Here is a 23,411-nt window from a genome sequence, read left to right as displayed (position 1 = left end):
TTCTTTGGGGATTCAAATGTATACATTTTTTCCAAAAATTGAAGGCTAGCTACAAAGACCAATAGTATTAATTTTGAAAATTCATAGTTCTCCTAGCTGAATAAAAAACATAAATATATATCATATTTTACAACTGATTTATTTGAGATTTCCCAGAAGACGCCATCTGCAATTTTCAGTTACAAGGGGATGTTCTTCAGTTTAATGCCTGCAACATTCTTATGGTAATTTTGAAATTGGGAGACTTGGCCACATTCATACATGGTAACTGTAGAAAATCGGCCACTTTCAGATCAAACAAAGACACAGAGAACCTAGAGGATACTTCTGAAAAGAGACTGTTGCTAATGCGTCTAGTTATGGTGTCAGTTCCTAAAGCCGATGAATGGGAGATCTCTATTAGACTTGCTGTTGCTTTCTCTGTGTAGACTGCTTGTATTCTCTGTCTGTACAGTACTTAGCACCCTGTTGAACTCAATAAATGTGCAGTGCTGATAATATTATTGCTCAGAATTCATTTAGCACTTTCACATCTTTTGAGTGTCACAATGTTCTGCCTACTAGGTACAGGGAATTTTAATTTAATGCTCATTCTGAGGCTTAAAGCTTGGACGTGTAATGACCCATGTATGGTAATCCTCCACTCCAGCAGGACACTTTTGGAGCAAGGCCATGGGGTTGTCCAAGAATTCATTAAAAATCAGAGAAACTTTACTTCCCACACTAAAATCAGGGGACTTAACTTTTCCTTATATCGTATTTGGGAATATAGGGCAACTAGCCTACTTTTTAAAAATCTAATTTATCCAAAAATGCAGTAAAATGAATTAGCTATTAAATCTACATAAATAATCATTCATGAGAGTACAGAAATATTTTGTGTGAGATTTTGTTAACAGCTTATGGCTGATAAATAACTACAGGCACACACAAATGCACACATATGCACACACACGTGAATAATCCCACCACATAAAACATGATACTCACACTCAGGGTCTCCTAGGATAGTTGAGGATACAAGAATAACACAAGTGAAGTGTTAATTAACCATAAGGACAGAACATAGCACAACTACATGCCTGAACGTGAGAAGCAACATGGTGTCCTGTGAGGTTCAGGACTGGACCGATTGGGAAGGAGAAAAGACGTGGACCTGGGAAAAGAACAGGAGCAATGTCAAAGAAGAGAACACACAGGAACTGGAGAGCAGAGGAGGAGTGACACTGAGATAGTTTCAGTTTGCTCCATAAGAAATCAGAGCCATGGATAGGTTTGGAGCAAAATCTAGCCATGATGAGATCATGTGCAAGGAAACAATCTGGTGAAAGGGAGCTTTGGAGTTGCAGTGAGCCTGGTGTCAGACCACCAGTTAAGAGGAGGCAGGTCTAGTTGTAAGAGTTTTACTACACAGCCACAGGTGGAGGACATAAGGTGATGGATGACCAAACTCTGTGACTACGTAGGATCAACAAGGGCAGGTATGACCCAGAGAGGTCAACGCTGGTATTCAGTAGGTACCTGCATTGACATCATAAGGCTGGTCAGCTTCATTTGCATTTCTTCTCTTTAAGTGAAGTGATGTGCTTATCCTGTCTGCTGCATGCTGCATAATCAGCTCCTGATTTGCCCGGATATACGACCTCAGGATTGGTCTTCTCTTCTCTTGGGGTTTGAGCTTCCAGTGCAGAAAAGAAGCCTTGTGTACGAATATTCTGGAAAACTAGAAAGATCATTTTTCATTCTTTTTTATTATAAATTTACATGTATCTTAGTCTCACCCATGTCCATGAATTTCTTGACCTTGCATATTGTGATCATGCTGTCTAACTGCATTGTTTCTAGGACAGTTCAGTTTAACCTAAGCCCATGCAGTATCATTTTCTTTGTAACATGTTTACTTGGGGTTTGACACCAGGGAGTCAGTCATTGACTCACTTTGTCTGATGAACACATCATCTCAGCTGAATTGCTATTATGCAGAGAATAGCAGCTGATGGGACATTTGCATAGGGGCAAGGAACCCATTGTCACAGCAGGCTGACTTTGAACTATTGGTTGAAAGAGGCTGATTGTAGATTTAGGCACACCAGAGTTTGAATAAAGATTCTTCCATTCCCTGAGTGATCTAAAGAAAATTCTTATTCCATGATAATTTCAATGTCTCCAGTTGTAAATATGGATAATGACAACTTAATGATTGTTTTAAGTGCTGTGCAGGAGCATATGTACATAGAACAGAATGTCTTGCATATAGCAACATGTCAACCTCTGTTAGTTCTCTAATTCTTTGAGGCAAAACAAACAAAAAACCATGTTTCATTGTCCCTAATACTTAGCACAATTCTGGCATATTCAATAAGTATTTTGCAAAATAAAAACAAAAGGAAATGGGCATTTTAAGGAAAGGTAGGGATATCCATTATCAAAAAGACCTGTTTATCTTCCAATGGGCAAATCTCATTCCGTTCTTTAGGGAAAGTGCTGCCACAGGGTAATGGGTGGGTACACTTCTTTTTCAGAGGTGAGTGGTTTTATCCTATCTCACACATCTGTCAGGAGGCTCATCCTGACTCACCCTCCTACAGATCAGGAAGCTAATTATGTTATTAGAATGTCAGAGTTATCTGGAATGTCTTTGTCATCCACCTGACAAGAGACGTCATTTGATACTGCTGTGTTTGAAATGGCTGAAAACTGTGAACGTTGTATGAGATGATGTATGAACTTAGATAGAGAGGATTTTTTTCAAAATGTTTTCTGGCAGACCTCTTTCTTTCCTCTTACTCCTGAAATTTAGCTATTTCATTGTTTTTAAGTTAAAATTGATTCTAGTTCACTTCTACAACCATTCCTTGAAAACCTCAGAGAGATATGCAGGTTCTGTGCTCAGCATTGATGAGGATATATGATGAATAAGACATGGCCCATTTGGACGCCACCCCCAACTCTTGAACAGTACAAAAGCCCCTTATCAGGGAACAGTTAAATAAAACAGAATGAAATATTAAAGAGAATGGTGCCAAACTAGTTTCAGCTAGGTAGTCATTGCGGATGGTGAAAATGGCCACAAATTTTTGCAGCTCTTCCTGTCAAGATGTGGAGACTATTTCCATATATTTTGTGTCTGGTTTGGCTTGATAACTGCTGTGATCAACAGCATATTGTAGAAGTGACACTGCTCAATTTCTGAGACACAACCCCAAGAAATCTTGCTTCTGCTGCTGTTGTACTTACCATCCTGAGACACTGGCCTGTTGTCATGGTGTGGTCACTCCTTAGAAGTGAGAAGAGTCCTCCATCCAAACACTTATTCTTGTTATGACACATCCCACCAAGAGCAAAAGAAAAGATTTGTTACTTGCGTCTGAGCTTTCCTGACTCCCAAGCTGGGTTTAAAATGCCTTCAGAAAGTTGAAAAAGACAACTGACTTGGGGTTATGCAGTGGCTGAGAATGGCATGGCCACATGTGGGGCAGACAGAGAAGACAATGTTGTGGGACTTGAAAAACTGTCACCAAACAAACAGAAGAATGGAGTTGGATTCTTCATTACCCTTTTCCACAAGTGTCTTCATAGCACTAGTGCCTGAAATCATCTTTCTTTCTTTCTTTCTTTCTTTCTTTCTTTCTTTTTTCCTACCTTCTCCACCCTCTTCAGAATGTCAGCTCAGACTTGGGTAGGACCAAGTCTATATTGTTTTCCATTGATTCTCAATCTTCTAAATTAGTGCTTGGTATATATTAGGGTCTCAGGAAATATTTGTGAATGAATGTACTTCTGCAAGTAAACATCAGCTTTACTGTATCCAACCCTGATACTTAACAGTCCTATCAGGACAATTGCGCTGCTGGTAATTCTAACGATCTCTACATCTCCTGTCAGTGGAGACCCCAGGGGAATGGCTGGGAAATTTGAGCCTTTGGTTCTTTTTTATGCTTTGAGCTATATCCTATGTCAAATCTGATCTCCAGAACACCATATACATGGATTGGATTGCTCAGCTTTCCATGGAATTCTTTTTGTTGTATTATGTCCTTGCATTTTATTGAAGTTGTTAAACTACACAGCCATGTACACTGTCTCTGAATATTTGCTAAAAGTGCTGCTCAGAACAGTGTCCTTTATAATTCACAGTGTCCTAGAAAAAACCAGGAGCAGATGTCTCAGGGCACTAATTCCTCCCATATTAGATGAGGAGGTTATCCATCTATTACGGAATGAACTCTTGTGCTAAATTGTAATTTCTTCACCTACTCTACATTTTCTCATTATTATCCTCATAACACCCCCAGTTCTTATCTGTTTACCTTTAGTTTAGTATTTTATGTATATATGTGATTTTTATGGTATTAGTAATTCATAAATGGATGCTTATTCTGGAGACACTGAGAAAGCTCCAAATAAGACTGGACTTTCCATGGGACTTCTCTGCTTAAGGGAAGCCTGGTGCCTGTGGAAAAGCCAAAAGTAGAGGGCTCCACCAGGGAGTGTCACTCAACATGTCTCCTGTAGAACGCTCCAGGGTCCATCTCCCCTGGGGGTTTTCCCACACTGTTGAAGTGTAATTAATGATGCTTGTGTCCAGAACTTGTACTCAATAGTGATCTAGAATTTGAAACAAATTCACTTTCCAGAGGTAACGTAGAGGATATCTTCTAGATAGAATAAGAGTTTTTTACCTATAGATACAGATTAATATAATGACTAACCCTTACGCCTAAAAACTGTTGTAGAATAATTACTGATTGATCGTCAGGAGCACTTTCATATATGTGAATCTCTGGGATTGATTATCTTCTTTTACCTAGAGCTTGATACACTGAAAAATGAAAAAAGTAGGTTCCTGGTAATATTGTTGTTTAAACCTATAATTTAAAATGCTTTAAAAAATGTAATCTAGTTAACCTTTTCTTCAGGAAATAGCTATGTACAATAAGGTGGTCTGTATAGTTGGCTTCGATCAAATGAGTCTATTTTCTTACCCTTTTTATCATGCAGTTGGAGATGTTCTTTTGTTGATAAACATATCTTAAGATAATGAACCATGATGTGTTTGGTGAAAGACTTATTTTCATAGAGGTTCGCACTGGATACAAATGTGGTGAAAGTGTATCCTAATGTTTTTAGAAATCTGAAACATATTGTCATTTCTCTTCATCTTCATTTATTCCAGTCTCTTCATTTCCATTTCCAGATTCCATACAAGAACCTCTGGAAATTAATTATTTGCTATCTCCTGTAATAGTCATTTGAAATATATTAATAGCAATCTAAATTTGCTTATTTTTTGAATCTTAAATCAATTATTATTAAACTACCCTGATGCTTCAAGTTCAAAATCTGCTAAATAAGCTCCTTTAATGCAAATGACCTTTGGACTCTGTTTGCTGGCCTCTGAGGATTTCTGTACAACTGTCTAGGATTCTGGCTTCCGTTTTTGGATTCAGGCACACAGAATCTGTTGTAATATGGTCAAATCAGCCTGACACAGGAAACACATTATTATAAAATGAAATGGGACGATGAAGGGTCTTACAAACTATTAATAATAGAAAAATATGAAGTGAAAAGCTGTGTTCCTTTTAGGATGATGGAAGTTTACTAAAATTAGATTAATGGTAATGATTTCAGTCTGTAAATTTACTAAGAACAATTTAATTGCACACTTTGAATAGGTGAAATTTATGGTATGTGCTATATCTCAATAGGCCTGTAGTTTTTTTTAAAGGAATGAAATAACGAAGGAAGCAATAAAGGTGAAGGGATGAAATAATGGTTTGATTTACACATATTTGGAAGGACAATAGTGATCCTAGTAAGCTCCCAACTGAAGTGCAACTTGTAACATTGAAGTGCAAACATAACTGCCTGAGGGATTTCTGAAAGTCATGCCTTGTCTGTGACAGTGGCTGTCCTTTCTGAGATACCTGTGCTGCATCTTGACGCTCATGACAACCAGCAGGTGTGTGCTGAGTTCTACTGTGATGGGAGCTGGTTTTGGAGAGTTGAAGGTATAAATATAAAACGCAATTTCATCAGTTATCTACTGCCACGTAACAATCCTTGGTGGCTTAAAACAACAACCATTTATTTGATTTAGCTCACAGGATTGTGGGTGGCTAGATTGTTCTTGTCTGAACTAGCTTACTTGAACCCTACTGAGCTTTTTCAGGAGATTGTGGTGGGCTGACAAGATGTGTAATTATTGACACAGATGGACTCACCCATGGGTCTGGCTGGCATACTGTTATCTCAGTTTCATTCCTTGTGGCCTCTCCTCTTCTAGCTTGGAATTATAATGGCCTCAGGTTTCCAAGTACAGCAAGAGCAGAAGCTTTGAGGATCAGGTTCAGGAACTGCCCCATGTCATTTAGACTGTATTTTATTGAGCAAAGCAAGTCACTAAGTTAGCCGGCCCAACTTCAAAGGGTAGAAAATAAAGTCCACCAATTGATAGGAGGAGCTGCACATTTTGGTGACTGTTTCTGCAGTCTACTACAATAATCCAGCTAAATCTACCCAATTTATCCCCAGTGTCATGATAAAGAAAATTTGACCCAGGACTTTGTTAAATAGTCATAGTGTAACACATGTATTAAACTTTGACTTAATTATTGCACCAGAAGTATGTAGGAATAACAGAACGATTTGCTAACATTGTTTAAATCTCACTTAGGACTTTGGCCATAGACTTACCTAGCATAAAGATTGCTTTGGGTTCCTAAAGTGCTCACCTTTAAATAGGAGCTTCAAGCCAGAGGAGTTGGGCACACACGATGGATTAGCATTATGGTGTGGTTAGTCCACATTGGGTAATTTGTGAGTAAACTACACTATGCCTCATGTTCTGATTCTGGTCATTTGCCAGCTGGAAGTTTTCTCACACCAATAGGAAAAGCTCAGGAGTAGACCACAGCATTTGTGCGACTACAAGTCAAAAAGAGAAAAATACCCTAACCTCTACTGACTAATGTTAGAAAAGAAATTTAGAAGATCGACAATTTTGTTTAAGTTATCCATCAGAATCCAGCAGCAAGTAATAAAAAAGTCACCAAGTACGATCTCACAATTTCTTAAAACTGTGAGCTCATCATCCCCCTGTAAACTGTTCCTATGAAAGAGGCTGCTACATACAGTGGAGAACAGAGTGTGTAGGGCCAGACAAAGAAACCACTCTTAACTCCACTGGTCCTTAACTTTAGCTATGTCAGCATCAAAGACCTTTATCCACAGCAATTAAAATTTTATACACTTTTAAATTGCACATTTTAAATGGGTGAACTTTATATTATATAAGTTATGTGTCAATAAAGTTGGTGATTTTTAAAATACTGTGTCCTGGTGGAAGGATGAAATAATGGCTTACTTTATTTGTACTTACAGAGGCAGCAGTGATCCTTATAAACCATGGTTGGAACAAATACCACTGAAGACCATATAGCAACTGCCTAAGAAGTTTTCTGAAATTTTGCTTTGAACTTTGAAAGTCTCCTTCAGGTTTAAGCTTGGGTTTAAGTTGGGGAATTAGACTCATCCTTCAACCACTTACATAGTGTTCCATTTGACCTTCCACCTGGGCATCCATTTTCTATGAGCCCAGCTCCCAGGTAATATTATCAAAGTACCCACGTCCATGTTATCTGACAGGATGAAAAAAGAAAGAAAAAAGGGACCTTTTTAGTTAGAAGTTTCCTTTAACTGATTCTGCACACACCTTAAAAGCGATATCTTACTGGCCATTTCATTCCTATAACCTGTTACTTCAGATGCAGTTCTGAGTTTCCTAATGAAATGATCAGGCGAGTCTCTGGGAGCATACTAACTTAGCCTGGTAAGGAGCTATTACATTTTCCTTCAAACAGACGCTCCTCTTCTTGCTGAGGCCCTTGGCTTGATGCACTAACATAGCAAACCCTTCTCAGGGTTTCTGCCCATTGAGCCAGGACGGGGAAAATGGCAAAAGCCTTGTCAGGGAGCCACTCCAGAGAGTAGGCCCATTTCTGTTGCCCTTCTACCACTATAGTTTTGTATTAATTTTCAAATTAAATAACTATTGCAATAACTGTTTTCTACAGCTCTAAATCATCTCATCAAATTTATAACAAACCAACTACAGAGCTGACTGCACCTCACACTGGATGGAACTGTTGACCTCACAGCCATGACGATTTCTAGGATGTTCTAGCTCAGGGTTTTCCTTTTCTGTATTTACAGTAGCATTTTAAGGGGTTTCAAACTTCTCAAAGCTGAGAGTCACATGTGATTTAATCTTTTATAATCTTAATACATCTAATATTAAAGTAAAATTTATAGTCAATAACCATAATTTCAGATTTTCCATATATTCCTTATAAATATGAAAAATTGCTGGGGAAATATCTGTAGTAACCATGTCAATAGGTGATGGTGACATTTTAATTACTAATTGTTAGAAATATAAATCTTAAACTGATATATATGTATATATGTGTACCCTTTGGGCCATAGATAAAAGGAATGATAAAATACTTAAAATTCAAAATATTATAGGTGACATTCAGAGAGTGGAAAGATTTTCAGGTGCCTGAATCAATCCCTTAACCCACAACACTTAAATTCAATAAGTAAGTTGCCCAAAGCACCATTTTAAGGTTGAAAAATTAGACTGGTAGCTAGTATAAAAATGGCTATTTTAAAATAATAGAAAAACAACTCAAGAAATTTGAAATGGTCAAGTCTATCCCACCTCAAGTGATAAGCTAACTTATTACTATCTGGTAATTGGGATCTACGACAAATAAGGTATGTCAGCTTGGTAGCAATGGCCAGACAGATTCAACGTGAGAAGCAAACACTGTCCAGAGCAGTGGTAAGGAAACAAGGATAGCATGACTCAAGAAGACAGGGTACTATTACATTTATCTTACTATTAAATCTATTCCATGAAATTTTTAGTCACTCTGGTCTTTAATCCTCAATAAAGTGAGCTTTCTCTAAAATACTGCTCTTAAGATTAAATGAAAAAAAAAAGTCAGCTAAATCCCCCTAAAGTCTTTAAAAGGTGCTAACACTACCCAATACAGTATGAATTTTCATTAGCTTCATAAACAATTATAGGAAAAAAATGTTTTGGTAAATTTAGCACATTGATTTTTGGCAAATTGGCTTCTGGCAAGCTTGACCTTTTTCTATATTGTTTATTTCAGCATATTGATTTTTAGCAATTTGGCTTTCTTCTGATTTCTGGTGTCCTCTGAGGACAAACTGGATGATCAAAGATTCATTTGAAAAATAAGGACATGTTAAGTGCTGCCAGTCACTGATTAGGAGACCTGGTACGTAGTGTGACTGAGCCAGGCAGTACCCCTGACCTCACAGAGGTCAGGAAGATGGTCCTTAAATAGAAGTGTAGCTACACTTGTAATAAGTGCTTTAATAACAAAACAAAAGATGGAATGGTGTGAAATGAGTGTCTGACAGTAGGACCTGGTAGTAGAACTTTTTATTTCTACTTGGTTTGTAATAGAAATTCAGTAAAATAGAGAATAGTGTCTGCCTGTCAATGCAAACTGGAAGGCTAGCGTTGAGTACCACTATGACGTCAGGTAGTCAGGTAGCTAGGTGACATGATTGGGCTGCAGGAGCAGGCACAGAGCAGAGCCAAGGACATAGTTGGAGGGCAGTAGCTGGTGTTCCTTGAAGTTTCTGTGTTTATCTCCAGCACAGGTCTTTTATGTCTGTCTCGCATGCCTGAGAGATCATCTTGTCTGTAAAAGGACATCATGAACACCCCCCAGGTTTTTTTTTTTCATGTGTGCATACAGTGTTTGGGTCATTTCTCCCCCCTCCCCCCCCCTCCGCCCTTCCCTTTCTCGCGCCCCCTCCCTCTCCCCCCACCCCCTCCCTACCAGGAAGAAACTATTTTGCCCTTATCTCTAATTTTGTTGAAGAGAGAGTATGAGCAATAATAAGAAGGACCAAGGGGTTTTTGCTAGTTGAGATAAGGATAGCTATACAGGGAGTTTACTCACTTTGATTTCCTGTACATATGTGTTACATTCTAAATTAGTTCTTCTCGAACTAACCTTTTCAAGTTTCTATCCTCAGGCTTCCTATAGGCACCAACTCTCTCTGTGCTGCTCTCTGTTCCTGCTGCCCCTTCCCTGGTCACTGCTGAGGCTGGTCTTTCCAGTTCCCTTTCCTGGCCTTCTTTTTATATTCACTCTTGTGGTTCTCTATCACCCATTCTGGTTGGGATCCTCAGCCTTTGAGAAAACATGCTTGGTCTTAGCATTCCTTTGCCTCTGTACAGGAAAACTGAGTGACTAACTCATTAGTGTGGTGTCTGCATCTAACATAACTCAGGGAATGGTTTTATGTTGCGGTGATGTTTTGGGGTTTCTACCCACAGGTAGAGTCATTTTTAGAAATCTAAGGATTACCAGCGTATAGATTCATGATCACCATTGTTTTTGCCTTAACTAATATTGGGAAGACAAATTAGCCATATAACTAAAAGAAGTTCTGAATATTTAGAAGTTTTTTTTAAAAGATAAATGAGACACCAGAGATGAAACTGTATAAGCAATGTGATCAAGGTATACATATGTAATGATAGACACATATATAATACATAAGTGGCTGTGCTAAAAAATTCAGGGTCATGGTGGTGCACGCCTGTATTCCAAGCACTCTGGAGACTAAAGCAGGAAGATCATAAATCTGAGACCAGCCTCAACTACATGGTGAGACCCCTCTAAAGAACAAAGGAAGGACAAAAGAAGGAAGACAGAGAAGGAAGGAAGGAAGGAAAGAGGGAGGGAGGGGGGAGAAAGGGAGGAAGGAAGGAGGGAGGAAAGAGAGGAGAAGGAAGAATCAGGGTCAAAACCTTAAGAGAAGAAAAATGTTTTATTTACAATATCTACAAGGAAGTTGGCCATACTTCAGAAGAACTGAGGCTGCTATAATAAAGGGCACAATCCAGGTTTTGTTTTGTTTTGTTTTTAATCAGCTCATATTTCTTTCCTAAGGCTACTATCAAACAAATTACCACAGACTCCTCGGTTTAAAACAACAAGAATTTATTCTTTCACAGTTTGGAGATCAGAAGTTCAAAATGACTTTCACTGAGTCAAAACTAAGGCATCACAGGACCAGGCTTTCCCTGCAGGCTTTAGGGAAGAATTTCTTCCTTGCCTCTTCCAGCTTCAGGAGGCTGCAGCATCCTCTGCTTGTGCAGCCATGGCTCCAAGCAGTATTTTCCCTCTTCCATGTGCAGCCTGTCTTGTAAGAATTCTTGTGCTGTCCCCTGGGGCCCACCAGCATAATCCAGAATGATCTTCTCATTTCAAGATACTTAATTGCGTTTGAAAGGGCACTTTTTCCGAGTAAGGTAGCATTTGGAGGTTCCAGGGATTTATATTTGGTATCTGCGGGGCCTTGGTTCAGTCTACTGCACAGAGGTTACATTGCTTTTGTTGCAAATCAGAATTCATAGAAGAATAAAGGCATCGTCCTGCACGGTGCACTGATTGTCAGTGCTGCTTCCCAGCTGTGTGCATGTAAACTGACTCGGAAGGCAGAGCCTACAATAAGCGTCAGGTGGTGGCGGTGATGGGGCTACATGTTTAGATCCACGTACAGGAAAGCAGAAATTCTAAGAGAAAAGATGAAGATGATGATGTTACATAGATGGAAGAATTCAGTGGTCAAATCACTTCAAAAATTTACCTGGAATTTTAATTTTAAAAACATTTAAAAATACCCATTGAACTGAATACCCTTGAGACTGCTCAGGAATTCATGGTGAATTCATTACTCAGAGTTATTGAGATTCTGGTGATTATCTCTGAGTGACTAATGGGATTATGAGTGATTTTTAAAATATTTTCCTGTTTTCATTACTTTGCTACATTAAACACATATTAAATTATATTTTTATTGGGATTTAGAGTTTGCAGATAAATTTTTCATGTGTTACCTCATGTGTGTCTCTATGAGGTTGAAAGTATTTCTTGGTTTGGAAAATGAGGATCTTTGGCTTAGTGGAACCCAACCCAAGGCTGCTTATTGCAAGAGAAAGAACAGGACCATAGGCCTTCACCTCTTATTCCAAGTCGAGTGGTTACTCATTTTAAGTTGCTTCGGCCATCGCAATACAGAGACTTCTAATGGATAGTGGACAAGGACATTGCTAAACACACAGGACAGCCACCGGCAACAAGATTTATATAGCCCAAAACGTGAGGAGGCCCAGGTGAGAAATGCTGGCGTAGATCAACAGCACCCCTCTTTCAGCTCTGTCTTCCAGCTCTTCCCTGCTCTTTTCCCACAGAAGAGCACAAAGACACAGACCTTACAGAACAAGCATGGAATGTAGGAGCAGCTCCAGACAAGTGTTGAAGTTCACGCTTACTTCTCCTCCTTGCTAAGCTTTGCACAGCAAGGCTTTCACCTCGTCTCATCTGGGGTCCTCAAATGTCTTCCTCTCTGGTCTTTGAGGATTTCTGTGAGGACGTGGACCCATGCCGCTGAGAAAAGCATCTAGGATAGCAAGAAGACCTCCCCTCCCCGGGGTACAGTTAGTTGTCTTTCACCTGTGTCCTGGCTTTCTCTCTCTAATACAGCTGTTGCTTTCATTCTTTTAATACCATAACGTGGTGCTTTGGTGTCTTCAGTAATTCAGTTGCGACATAATGCTGGCACCTCGCACACTGGCAGGGCGTAGAAGTCACTTCACAGTGCTGGTGGGATTAGTGGCTTTTGTGTGCTTAGGCCTTCACTGCCATTCTGTAATGGCAGTGACCTTAACTCTGGTCGCCTGTAGCTCCTAAGACTTGTCCACATTTTCAGAACTCCTCTGCCTTCTGCTTTCTGCGGTACTTTTTCCACTGCTTATACTTTTGCCATATGAGGATCTGTTTTTACCAGTTTAGCTCATTTATCAGTGTATTAATTATTTATTATGCTAGGCACCAGTAGCATTGCCAGAAATGAGTAAGCAAAACTTGAGTCAAGGCAATGTATAACTTAATTATGCTGCACAAAATTCTAATCTTATAATTCATAAAAGATCGAAATAAAGTTTAGGTCACAGAGGAGGACTGCGGGAAGAAATGCGACTCAACGTGTCCTTTGTAGCGTGGGGCGGATTTGTGTTTTCATCTGTTGCTCACTTGGTCAGTAGGTGTACCTTGCACGTCTGCTCTGTGTCCAGGGATGCAAGGTGAATAAATGTTGTTTATGCTCTCAAACAGGTGAGGGAAGAGTGGACAGTAGGCACGGGTCCTGGGGCAGCGTAATCAGTGCCCCTCGTGCTTGACCTAGGGGCAGAGTAAGGACGGCCTGCTCCCCCGAGGGGTAACCACTGCCCCTGCCGTGCACGCGATTGAATGTTAGACCCAGAAGGAGCCAAGCAGGTGATCCAGATCCAGAGGACAATTGCTGGGGCAGGTGGTTGACTGGAGGCTTGGGAGGGGAGACATGAGAGGCCAGGAGACAGGGACAGTGAGAACACGACAGCAGCGGAGGCTGAGGCACCAAGCCTTGTCAGAGAGTTTGGCGACACCTGGGGGCTGTGAGGCCGGGGAAGCAGAATGCAGTCTAGACGTTTAATGAACGAGTAGCACAGCGCATGTCCCGAAAGCGATGTGAAAACAAGTGAACTTGGCATATTTTGGTGTTCTCAGTGCAGGGTTTGTGTTTGGAAGCTCAGGAAGTCAGTTTGAAGAGGTAGAATGAGGCAAGGCTGTGATGGACGTGGACAGCTTTGGTGGTCTGGCATCCACAAAGTGCTATAGTGTGCGATGTCCTGGAGGAGAAAAAGAAAAGAGCAGAGGCTTTCAGATATGTGCCTGTTACTTCAGTTCCAAACTGCAGGGGCAGGTCTGAGAGGAGCGAGTGAAAGAGATGCAGGGATGGAGCAACCTTTTAGAAGGGACATCATTGAAGGGAGACGGGGAGCCTGCCACTCTCTGAGCCCACGTGAATGGTGGGTTGAGGGAGAGGATGTGAGTTGAAATACACCGGAGCCCAAAAAGTGAAACTCGCCATTAAGACCTTACGTATATATGGTAAAAGCTTGTCCCAGAAATTGAAGCTGGAGGTACAGGTATATTTGTGAAAGCCCAAAATGGAATTGATATCTTAAGAGAGGAAATAAATACTTCTTGATTTCCTTTTTTTCCTTCCTGTAATACTGGCATTTGAACTCAGGGCTTCACACCTCCTAGGCAGGTACTCTAACACTTGAGCCATGCCTCCCCAGCTCATTTGTCTTTTTAGTTGTTTTTTAGATAAGGTTTCATGCTTTTTGCCTGGGATTGATCTCAGACTACTATCCTCCTACCTACACCTCCCATATGGTTGGGATTACAGATGTGAACCCCCATATCCTGCTTCTTTGTTAAGATGAGGTCTCACTAAATTTTTGCCCTTGTTAGCCTCAAACTAAGATCCACTGGATCTCCACCTCTCAAGTACTGGGAATTCTTTATGTTTTCTTAGGTCAGTTTTTCTAAAGCAGATTACTGACATCCAATTAGCAGATTAACAGAACAGCATTTTACCCTTTCTTTAATGGAACTCATATGTGTTTAATTCCTATGACTCTCTAACAATCCAGAAAGCACTGAGTTGGTAGTAACTCCCTTGTGATAAATTGTCACCATTGAAAGCTGCATCAAATTTCCCAGCCTCCAAAGCATCATCTAATGTTTTAACATGCTTTTGTTTTGTGTTGGGTGCTAGGAATTAAACCACTGAACCCCAGCACCTACCCCTGGTGTTTTAATACATAGGAAAACATGACTGGTTAAATTATGGTAAGGGTTCTTAATGACTGGACTCACTTTGTGAGTCCTCTGTAAATGTGCACTGAGTAAATAGCATGCTGGAGCACTTAGTTCTAGTAAAATCTCTGTGAGGCAGATACTGATATTCCCTTAAAACTGATCTAGTCATTAAGGGTAAGTTAAGTTTGCCCAAGGTTGTACAATCAGAAACTACAGAGAAACCAGAGCCAAACAAGCCAGAGGCAAACAGGAGAGCAAGCTTTCCTCTCTCTCCTGTGTCATGGAGACAGCCCTTTGAAGGCACTGTGTGATCCTACTTGAGCTCTGTACAGACTTCCAACTTGGGAACTGAGTTAGTCTTTGAGATGGTGAAGTGTCATCATTATTAGCAACTGACTTGTTTGGGTGACTTACACATTTCATATGTGCCTCTGAGCTCTCCACGAGAAGCCCAGGCTGACTATCCAAACTGAAATGGGCAGTAACCCCCAGCTTTAAGACATGATTATGATAATGATTCTCGACCCCAGCCTTGCCAGCTGCTCACAGGCCAAGGCAAGCACCTTCTATAGCACCAGCCATAATTCCTCACCCACACACCACCAGACCATGTTCACATAACCATGAAAATGGCTCTCATTGATTCCACGGGACCCAATTACACTGCCTAAGAGTGAAATGGAGTAGAAGACTGGCATTTAGAAGCAGAACTGTTAAGTAACAGAAAATAAATAATGCATTTGACCCTCAAGGTGTTTCATCAGACCCATATAAAATGAGAATGAAGCAACTTTAAGCAATCATCATCTTCTCCCTGAATTCCAGGGTATTATCACTGCCCTGCCACACTTTCCAGTAAATTCTCAGACCTTGCTTAGTCACTGACAGTGTTCTGTAGAAATTTTGCCTTTAGAAAGAAAGATTAAGTATAAAAACACTTATTTTCTTTTGAAAATGAAATATCCTTACTATCTGAGCTATAGAGTCAGAATGTGATCTGTTTATTTAAAAGATCTGTCACTCAGATGCAATTTTAGTCACTTCTAGGGTGGTCTTTTACTTTCCCTCCTTTCATATGTGTAAAAAGGAGACAAGACCCTGCCACACTCCCCTCCCTGATGTCTTTAGAAAGCTGGGACCAGACTGATTACAGACCTTTGTTGCCATAGAGAGACAACAGAATGTGGTTAAGAAAGAAGAAAGAGCCTTAACTATGAATTCTTTTCCTGTGATGGCTAATTTTTTTCCTCTTATACCTTTCCAAAAAGGTGGCAAGGTGACATCTACTTAGAGTGTATTTAATTGCAACTTTCAGAAGACTGAAACAGTAATACCTCAGAGAATCCTCAGTCACAATTCAAAATGTTTGGAAAAGTAGAAGATGAAGTGTACTGTCAGTGGAGGGGAAGAAATCAGAATTTTGAATAGTCTGCCTAGTGTACTGATTACACTCTGTAACAAAGAGGTGGACCAGCCATGATTTTAGTCTCTGATTTCCATTCACCTGGGGTCTTTTCATTGTGATCAGTGTCTCTCTGGGTAGTCATCGCACTTATGGTCTAGGGAACAGATAGGAGCATTTTGTTCTGCTGAAATGTGGGAGTGTCTCCTGCAAGTAATTGGATCCTAATCCTTGTCTAAGGCAGGTAAGGACCACGCCAGAGCATCTTCCTGTACCACCATTGCAGTGTATCTACATGTGCATCACTGTGGATCTGTGAATATGTGTGTGAATGTTTATTTATAATAAAACACACAATAAAGTCATGTGAATAACAAAAGTGAATAACCCAGCTACCAGATAAGAACTGACCTTGTTATATTTTTACACAGAATTTTCACTAAATTTCAATCAACTTTTCTTCAATTCAATGGAATTAATTACTATAATTTGGGATGAATAATCTTTGTTTTAATTCGGAAAATATATTACTTATATAATTCAAAAAACAGGAGTCCAGGAAGCCTGAGGGTGTCAGGAAGTGTCCACTTTGTAGAAAGCTTCTTCCTCAGCCCTGCTGTCCTGGTGTCAGGTCATTCAGAATCTGGCTCCCTATTATTTCAAAGAAGGCCACCAAAAACAACCACAGCTTTTGACTTCTTATTCACCCTGAGACAGTGCATTGGGGTGGTGAGAAGAACTGGGGCAAATAAACTTACTGTCCTATAAACTCGTAATTCTTAAAAAAGAATATGTAAAATGCATGTTCTTTTGTTACATGGCATCTGTGGGAAGGATAGGCCTTAAAGATAAGCAGAAATCCTCTGGGCAGCTGTCCAACACAACACAAATACATCACTCCAGATAGATTTAACATTCACCTTATAAAAAGACAACTCAAAAATCAGATTGCTTTGGGTGGACATTTGATTTCCAAAAAGTAAAGGGCATCCCTTTAAAACACAAGGCTCCCCAGGACACTAGGATAGCATTCAAAAGATACCACGGAATTGATAACCTTGAAGAATTTTTAACCTGATGACTTTCGTACACAGGCCATATACAGAGCTTTTTTTTTTTCCCCCTTCCTCTATCCACTTGTAAATATGACTGTTATTTCCTCAAGACAGAAAACTCCTGTGGAGTGGACACCATGTTTTAGCTCATCTTCATCTCCCTCTCCCACAGGGCACATCCTCAAGGAGTGCTCAGTGAGCGCACACTACATGTTATAGACCAAGAAGAGTGAAGTCGAAGTATTCTCATACAAACAGCACAATATTTCTTAGATGAAGACAAGCTTTCCCTACTTACACAGCAGTGACTTGAGTTAAATTTTCCTAGGAGTGTATATGAATTTGAGCTGGACCATATAAGTCTGCCAAGGTTTCATAGCATCAGCCTGGATTTCATGAAGTGCTAAGTCTGTTGAGACCATGCAGTTACCTATGTGTTGAGTGACTTTAGCAAAACTTTTGCCCTTGCTGGATCTTTTATCTGCTGTCGAATGTAATTAATATTGTTTAAGCACCTTTCCTAGTTTAGCTGTTGGGAGAATCAGATGAAATCACAGACAGGAACGAGCTCTGAGGGGGGTGGTGTCACTATTACTGCTAAAACCCCAGAATGTTGCAAAGCTCCCACCCTATCTTCCACCATAGTTTGCAATTATAAATCACCCTGCAGCAGACACATCAAACCCGACAGCACCAAGACTTGAGCTGGCTCAGGCATCCCAAGTCTGTCCAAGGAGAAGCCCTTCAGAGGACAGAGGATCTCACAATCTCTTCTCTATTAAAATGAAGTGTTGTGGATCTTTGATCATCAGATTTCAAAACCAAAAAGATCACAACCTGGAGAATAGATGTTTGTTTTTTCCAGGTAGCTGCTAGCTGCTGGCCAGGCAATATCTGATACCTTGTAGGATATAAGTTCTAAAGATTTCAGGGAAAGCCATGAGCCTACCTGCTCTGGTAATGGGCTTATTCATTGGAGAACAGGAACTTATAATATTTTATGATCAATGATTCAGCGATATCCCCATTTCCTTAAAGTCTATTAAGAACCATTAGTCATAAGTTTCCTGCTTGATGTTTTATTATAGCAAAAATCTAATTAGTTTGGGAGGTTCTTAAGCTGATTCCTCTTGCTGTCACATCACAAGTCTTTCTAGGACATTCTCTATGTATTTCATGAATTAGTTCTTCTTAGTTTGGTGGAGAATCCAGACATACCCCTTTGACAAAACCAGAAGGAAAAGAAAGGTGCTTATTCACAAAGTTACATGTTTAAGTCTGGAAGGAGATTTTTCAGGACAATTGGAGTAAGTCACTCAAAGCCTGCGACTGTTAAGTCTCACCAATGCTTGGCACTCTCCACTGCCTCACACATTCTGTAATGTGCTTTGGGAATATCTCTCCCAATGTGCTTTTGCCATAAAGCGCAAATAGCTTTGGCTGCCTGCTAAGTAGAGCTCTTACAAAGAAATATTCATTATTCATTGCTCGCTTTTCTCCAGAGCTACCCACCAGAGATCTCAGAAGCTTCGCACGTATTTGTGGGCCTGACCTTCAGAGAAAAGCATTTTAAGAGGAAATGGAAAAAGTAGGACTTCCTTGGCAAAGTCATGCCCTGCTTTGTAGACTGAATGGTGAGGGTGTATCCACTCAGCACAAGAACAACTCAGACCTGTACTAGCATACAGCTCATAGCAGGGAGTGAACTTTCATCATCAGTGTAACACTCCCAGAATAACATTCAAGATTATAAACATCACCTGTAAAATTCTACTTTCGTTAAAGTTTCATTCCTCAAAGAAACTGAGTGTTTCATGGGCATATTTCTTTTCAAATGCTTTTTCAATAACTTTAGTTAGGCAAAAGATTATTTATAGAGTTTACAGATGCATAACTAAATCATATATTTTTAATTGATTCCTGAGGCAGTGTGGCTCTCATTTATCTTTCATGATTTAGCTCATGTAATGTGGCTTGTTTTTGACATGGGCAGAAACTTCGCTCGCTGCTGTTCTTACATCGCTTAGGCCTGATGATAGGCCCCCCCTAGAGCCTACGATGAGAACAGTCTTCTTTGGTTGTCTGCTTCTCCTGTGGAAAAAGCTGAAGTCATGAATCTTTCTAAGGCTCTAGACAGAATTCAAGTATTTGACTGGAAATGGAGTACAAGTTTTAGGCCTTTAGAAAATTATCCTTTTAGGTCAGGCCTGGTGACTCAGCTCTTCCAATCCTAGCTGCTTGGAAGGCAAAAAGCAGGATGATTGAGGATTGGCCCAAGCCAGGCAAAAAGTTCCTAAGATCCCATTTCAACCCAGAGCTGGGCCTGGTGACATGCTCCGGTCATCCTAGCTCTGCAGGAAAGCACAAAGAGGCGGATTGCAGTCCAGGCTGCCAAGACACAAAGCAACGCTCTGTCTCTAAAACCACATGGCTCCAGTGGTAGAAAGCGTGCCTAGCAAGTGCAAAGCCCTGAGTACACCCCCGCGCTAATGATATGCACATACACGGACCTATGTATGTATGTATTCTTTTAGGATATTACTCGTTCTCGAAGTTGTTGAATTTCTAAATCCATGTGATTTGATGGAGCAAAAGATAGCTCCCCATCTCAGGGAAGAAGGATCTTAGAAATAACATAAATGCTTAAAGGAAAACTGCCCCACTCCTTGCAGCAGTCATCTCAAGTTTTCAAGAATTTATAACAAAGGCAATACTGGAATATCCATGTGCCTTTTTATTTGCATTCTTGACTACAATATTACGTTAGACTCACTGTGACAAATACCTAAAAGGAACCGTTTAAAGAAGGAAAGATGCTTTGGTTCGTGGTTGCAGAAGTTTCAGTCATGGGCCTGTGTCCCCATTGCTGTGTGGAGCAGAGATGCAGTGAAGCTGAGAGGGTCATCATCATGATGGCCGGAAAGTACAGAGACGTGAGCGGAAAGGGCAGGGGACAAGACGCGTCCTTCCAAGGCACACCCCACGTCCTCCAGCCACCTTCTGACGTTCACACCACGTCCCAACAATGCCATCAAAATTATGAGTCCGTCAATGGACCAATCCATTCACGACGTCAGATCCTTATGATCCGAACACTTCCCAAAAGCCCCAACTTTGAACACTGCTGCACTGGGGACCACGCCTTCAACATCTGAGACTTTGAGGAGACACTTTATATCAAACCATATCAAATATTAACATGTCCAGCCTTTTCAATTGATTGGTCAATATTATATTTTATATTTATGATTAGTTTCATTTTCTCAATACATAGTTATTTCAAAAATACATCCATATATTTATATACATTTAAATATATATTTATTTTTATATAAGTATGTACATATTACATATATATATATATATTTTTTTTTTTTTGGTGGTACTGGGGGTTTGAACTCAGGGCCCTTGCACTTTTTAGGCAGGTGCTCTACTGCTTGAGCCATGCCCCAGCCTGTTTTTGCTTTAGTTATTTTTCAGGTCGGGTCTTGTGTTTTTGCCAAAAGCTGGCCTCAGACTATTCTCCTCCCTATGGCCTCCAGCATAGCTGGAATTATAGGCTCATACCACCATGCCTGGTTTATTGATTGAGATGGAAAGTTTGCTAAATTTTTGTGTGGGTTGGTATCAAACCACAATCCCCCACTCTCCACCTACCAAGTAGCTGAGATGCAGGTGTCAGTTACATGCCCAGCCCTCACTGCTAATAGTTTTCATGTGTGAGCTTTCCTATCTTTGGCAGCTTGTTGCTTCCATACAATTCCTTCAGTTATCTGCTGGAAATGGAAAGAAGACATAGTTCCTGTCCCCAAAGAACAAACAGATCAATTTTTTGGAGAGATAAACAGTTTTATACAGGCTCATTGGCAGTTTGATGGAAGTGAGCAGAAATTTGAAGAAACCCAGAAGGACAGTTTAGACCTGGGGCTGGGAGTGTGTCTTACATTCTTCGAGAAGGCCAGAACTTGTGAATATCAATACACATGCAACAAATTGGCCGGATGCAGAGAAGTTATTAATACTTTAAAATATTACCTTTTATAGTAATAGTCACCCTTGAATTTGACTACCTTGAATCTATTTAATTCTACTTAGTTGACCTTTATTTAAAACTCGGGATATATCCCTGTCATCTTGTGAAAGAAATTAAGATACTTTAAGTATCTAAAATGCACCATCTTTCTCTTTTAGTAGCTGTATCCTGAGACATATTTCCCCAGGGATTTTAATTTTATTATGTGTAAAGAACAAACATTACCTGTTGTGTGATGACTGTAAGAGTACACAGGGTTTTTAATAGCTCTGTTAAGGGGTAATGAATAATGTTTGTTTCTAACCAACAGGATATCTACCTAATTTATTAGCAATCTAAGATCCTTCCTGTGACTCAAAATTAAAATAACATGCTGCTAGAAGTAGGAAAACAAAATAGGATAAATGATTTCTCCAGTGCTGCAGGGTCTTGTTCCTGATACCTCCTATTTTCGTAGGAGGAAATGATGTGGGTTCAGCATCTATTATACATCAGGACACTGTGCTGGATGCTGACAGCATGGTGGTTGATCCAGCATTATTTTCACTCTCAGGGAGCTTATAAGCTAATTGGATGCAGGGATGTTAAAGAAGACAGATGTGTAACACAGCTATGTAACTGGGAAGCCTGTCAGTACATGGACAAAGTCAAGGGAGGTACACAAAAAGTGTAAATCTACTTGAATATGGTCTCAAGAAGACATCACATAGGACCAAACAGGTGCATCAGACCTCAGAAGATTTTGTAAAACACAGAAGGAATAAGGGAGTAAAGGTAATTCCATGTAGCAGGAACCCCAAAAACGTTGCAAGGATCTTGAAGTACATGCTTTAAGTTGAATAACAAGTGAAAACAAATGAGTTCCCCAAAGGAAGGAAGCCTGTCTTGCTTACCATGGCATTTCCAGTGTCTAAAACATGGTCCATTGCAAGTACTGGTACATGCGTGTTGAACTGTGTGATCTGATTGTATGATTAGAACTTTAGGTATACAGGGAATAGAGAATGGAGCCTAAGAATAGCCCAGTAGCCAAGTTGTGTCTATATGAAAGGATTTCATATGTTGACACTAAAAAGTGTGGCCTTTACCCTGCAATTAAGTACTTCCTAAAGAATGTCCCTTGAAATGTGAGCCCTGAAGGACGTTGAGAGGCATCACTCAGGGCTGTTCCTCAATTAAGTTCAGGAAATACTGGGTCAAACAAAATGAAGCCAGTGTTTTTTGCTTAGACTTTCTCTGAGCATCTACTTGGATCATAAGCCATTATAAAGCTCTCAGATGGGCTCTAGCTGTTCTTCATACTTATAGGATTCTGGATCCCCTTTCAAGGCAGGTAGGCCTCGTGTTCTCACACACATTTTATGAAATTTGCTCTTAGGACCTTTCAACAGGGTACTTACATGGTCTGAATTTCATTTTAGAAGACTTTCTGTTCTTCTAATGAATGGAATGGAGCAAGGCAAGGTTGTAGCTAGTGAGACCAGGCTGAAGACAGGTGCAATAGTTTAGGAAGAAGATAATGATAGCTTGACACCCAGGAATGGGAGTGGGAAACAAAAACTACAACTGACATTTCAGAAGTAAAATTTATCAGAGCCAAGATTATGCTAACACAGATAGCACCTTGCACAGGAACACCGAATCTGGCCCACATTCTTTTTGCCAAGCTGTGCATCCCAGCACAGGGCTGCATCCATCCTGAGGAAGGCTACCTGTACCTGATTTTATAACCAGCTGTATCTCTGGTTAATGACAGAGGTATTGAGAGGGAGCAAGAGAAGTCTCCAAGACGACTCACATTTCTGGTCTAAAGATATGACTAAAGATGGTTTAGTTCTTCTTCAGACTTCTTTTAGTTATTCTGAATGATCAACGTGAAGTTCTGCTTCTCTGAACAGTCTGCCAAGAGCTAAGGTTTTATCTTTACCACACATTAAAATATATGTAGTATCACACTAGGGAGATTGTTGCCAAGACCTTGGACCAAGCGTTACAAACCCAAATGCCAACCGAGCCCACTCAAGCATCATAAATAAGTAAAGTGTGCAGCAGGCTAAGTGTTTGCATATTAAACTTACAGGAAAGTTGCTCATTTACCAAAAGAAACGCACTCCCTTCCATTTGTTTTTAAATATGCAGTCTTCTCC

General features: G+C 40.1%; 1 protein-coding gene and 1 long non-coding RNA gene across 9 annotated transcripts in view; one reads left to right on the top strand and one right to left on the bottom strand.

The window, feature by feature from the left end:
- The window catches only part of Fat3 (FAT atypical cadherin 3), a 611,059-nt gene that overhangs the window by 452,270 nt on the left and 135,378 nt on the right, over positions 1-23,411 (top strand). The window contains exon 5 of one of the 8 annotated variants that reach the window (XM_074081368.1): positions 5,910-6,035. The exons of the other annotated variants lie outside the window; for them this stretch is intronic. Within the exon in view, the coding sequence (XP_073937469.1) occupies positions 5,910-6,020 (111 nt within the window). The 3' untranslated portion in view covers positions 6,021-6,035. Of the gene's footprint in view, positions 1-5,909; positions 6,036-23,411 lie in introns of those variants that run through there. 8 annotated transcript variants of the gene reach the window in all.
- LOC141425040 (uncharacterized) overlaps positions 1-23,411 on the bottom strand; it is a 203,374-nt gene that overhangs the window by 76,740 nt on the left and 103,223 nt on the right. The window lies entirely within an intron of this gene.

This window comes from Castor canadensis, chromosome 1 (genome assembly GCF_047511655.1).
Source record: "Castor canadensis chromosome 1, mCasCan1.hap1v2, whole genome shotgun sequence".
Taxonomy (NCBI): Eukaryota; Metazoa; Chordata; class Mammalia; order Rodentia; family Castoridae; genus Castor; species Castor canadensis.
Note: the sequence above shows the minus strand (reverse complement) of the source record. Positions and strands in the feature narration are given on the sequence as shown.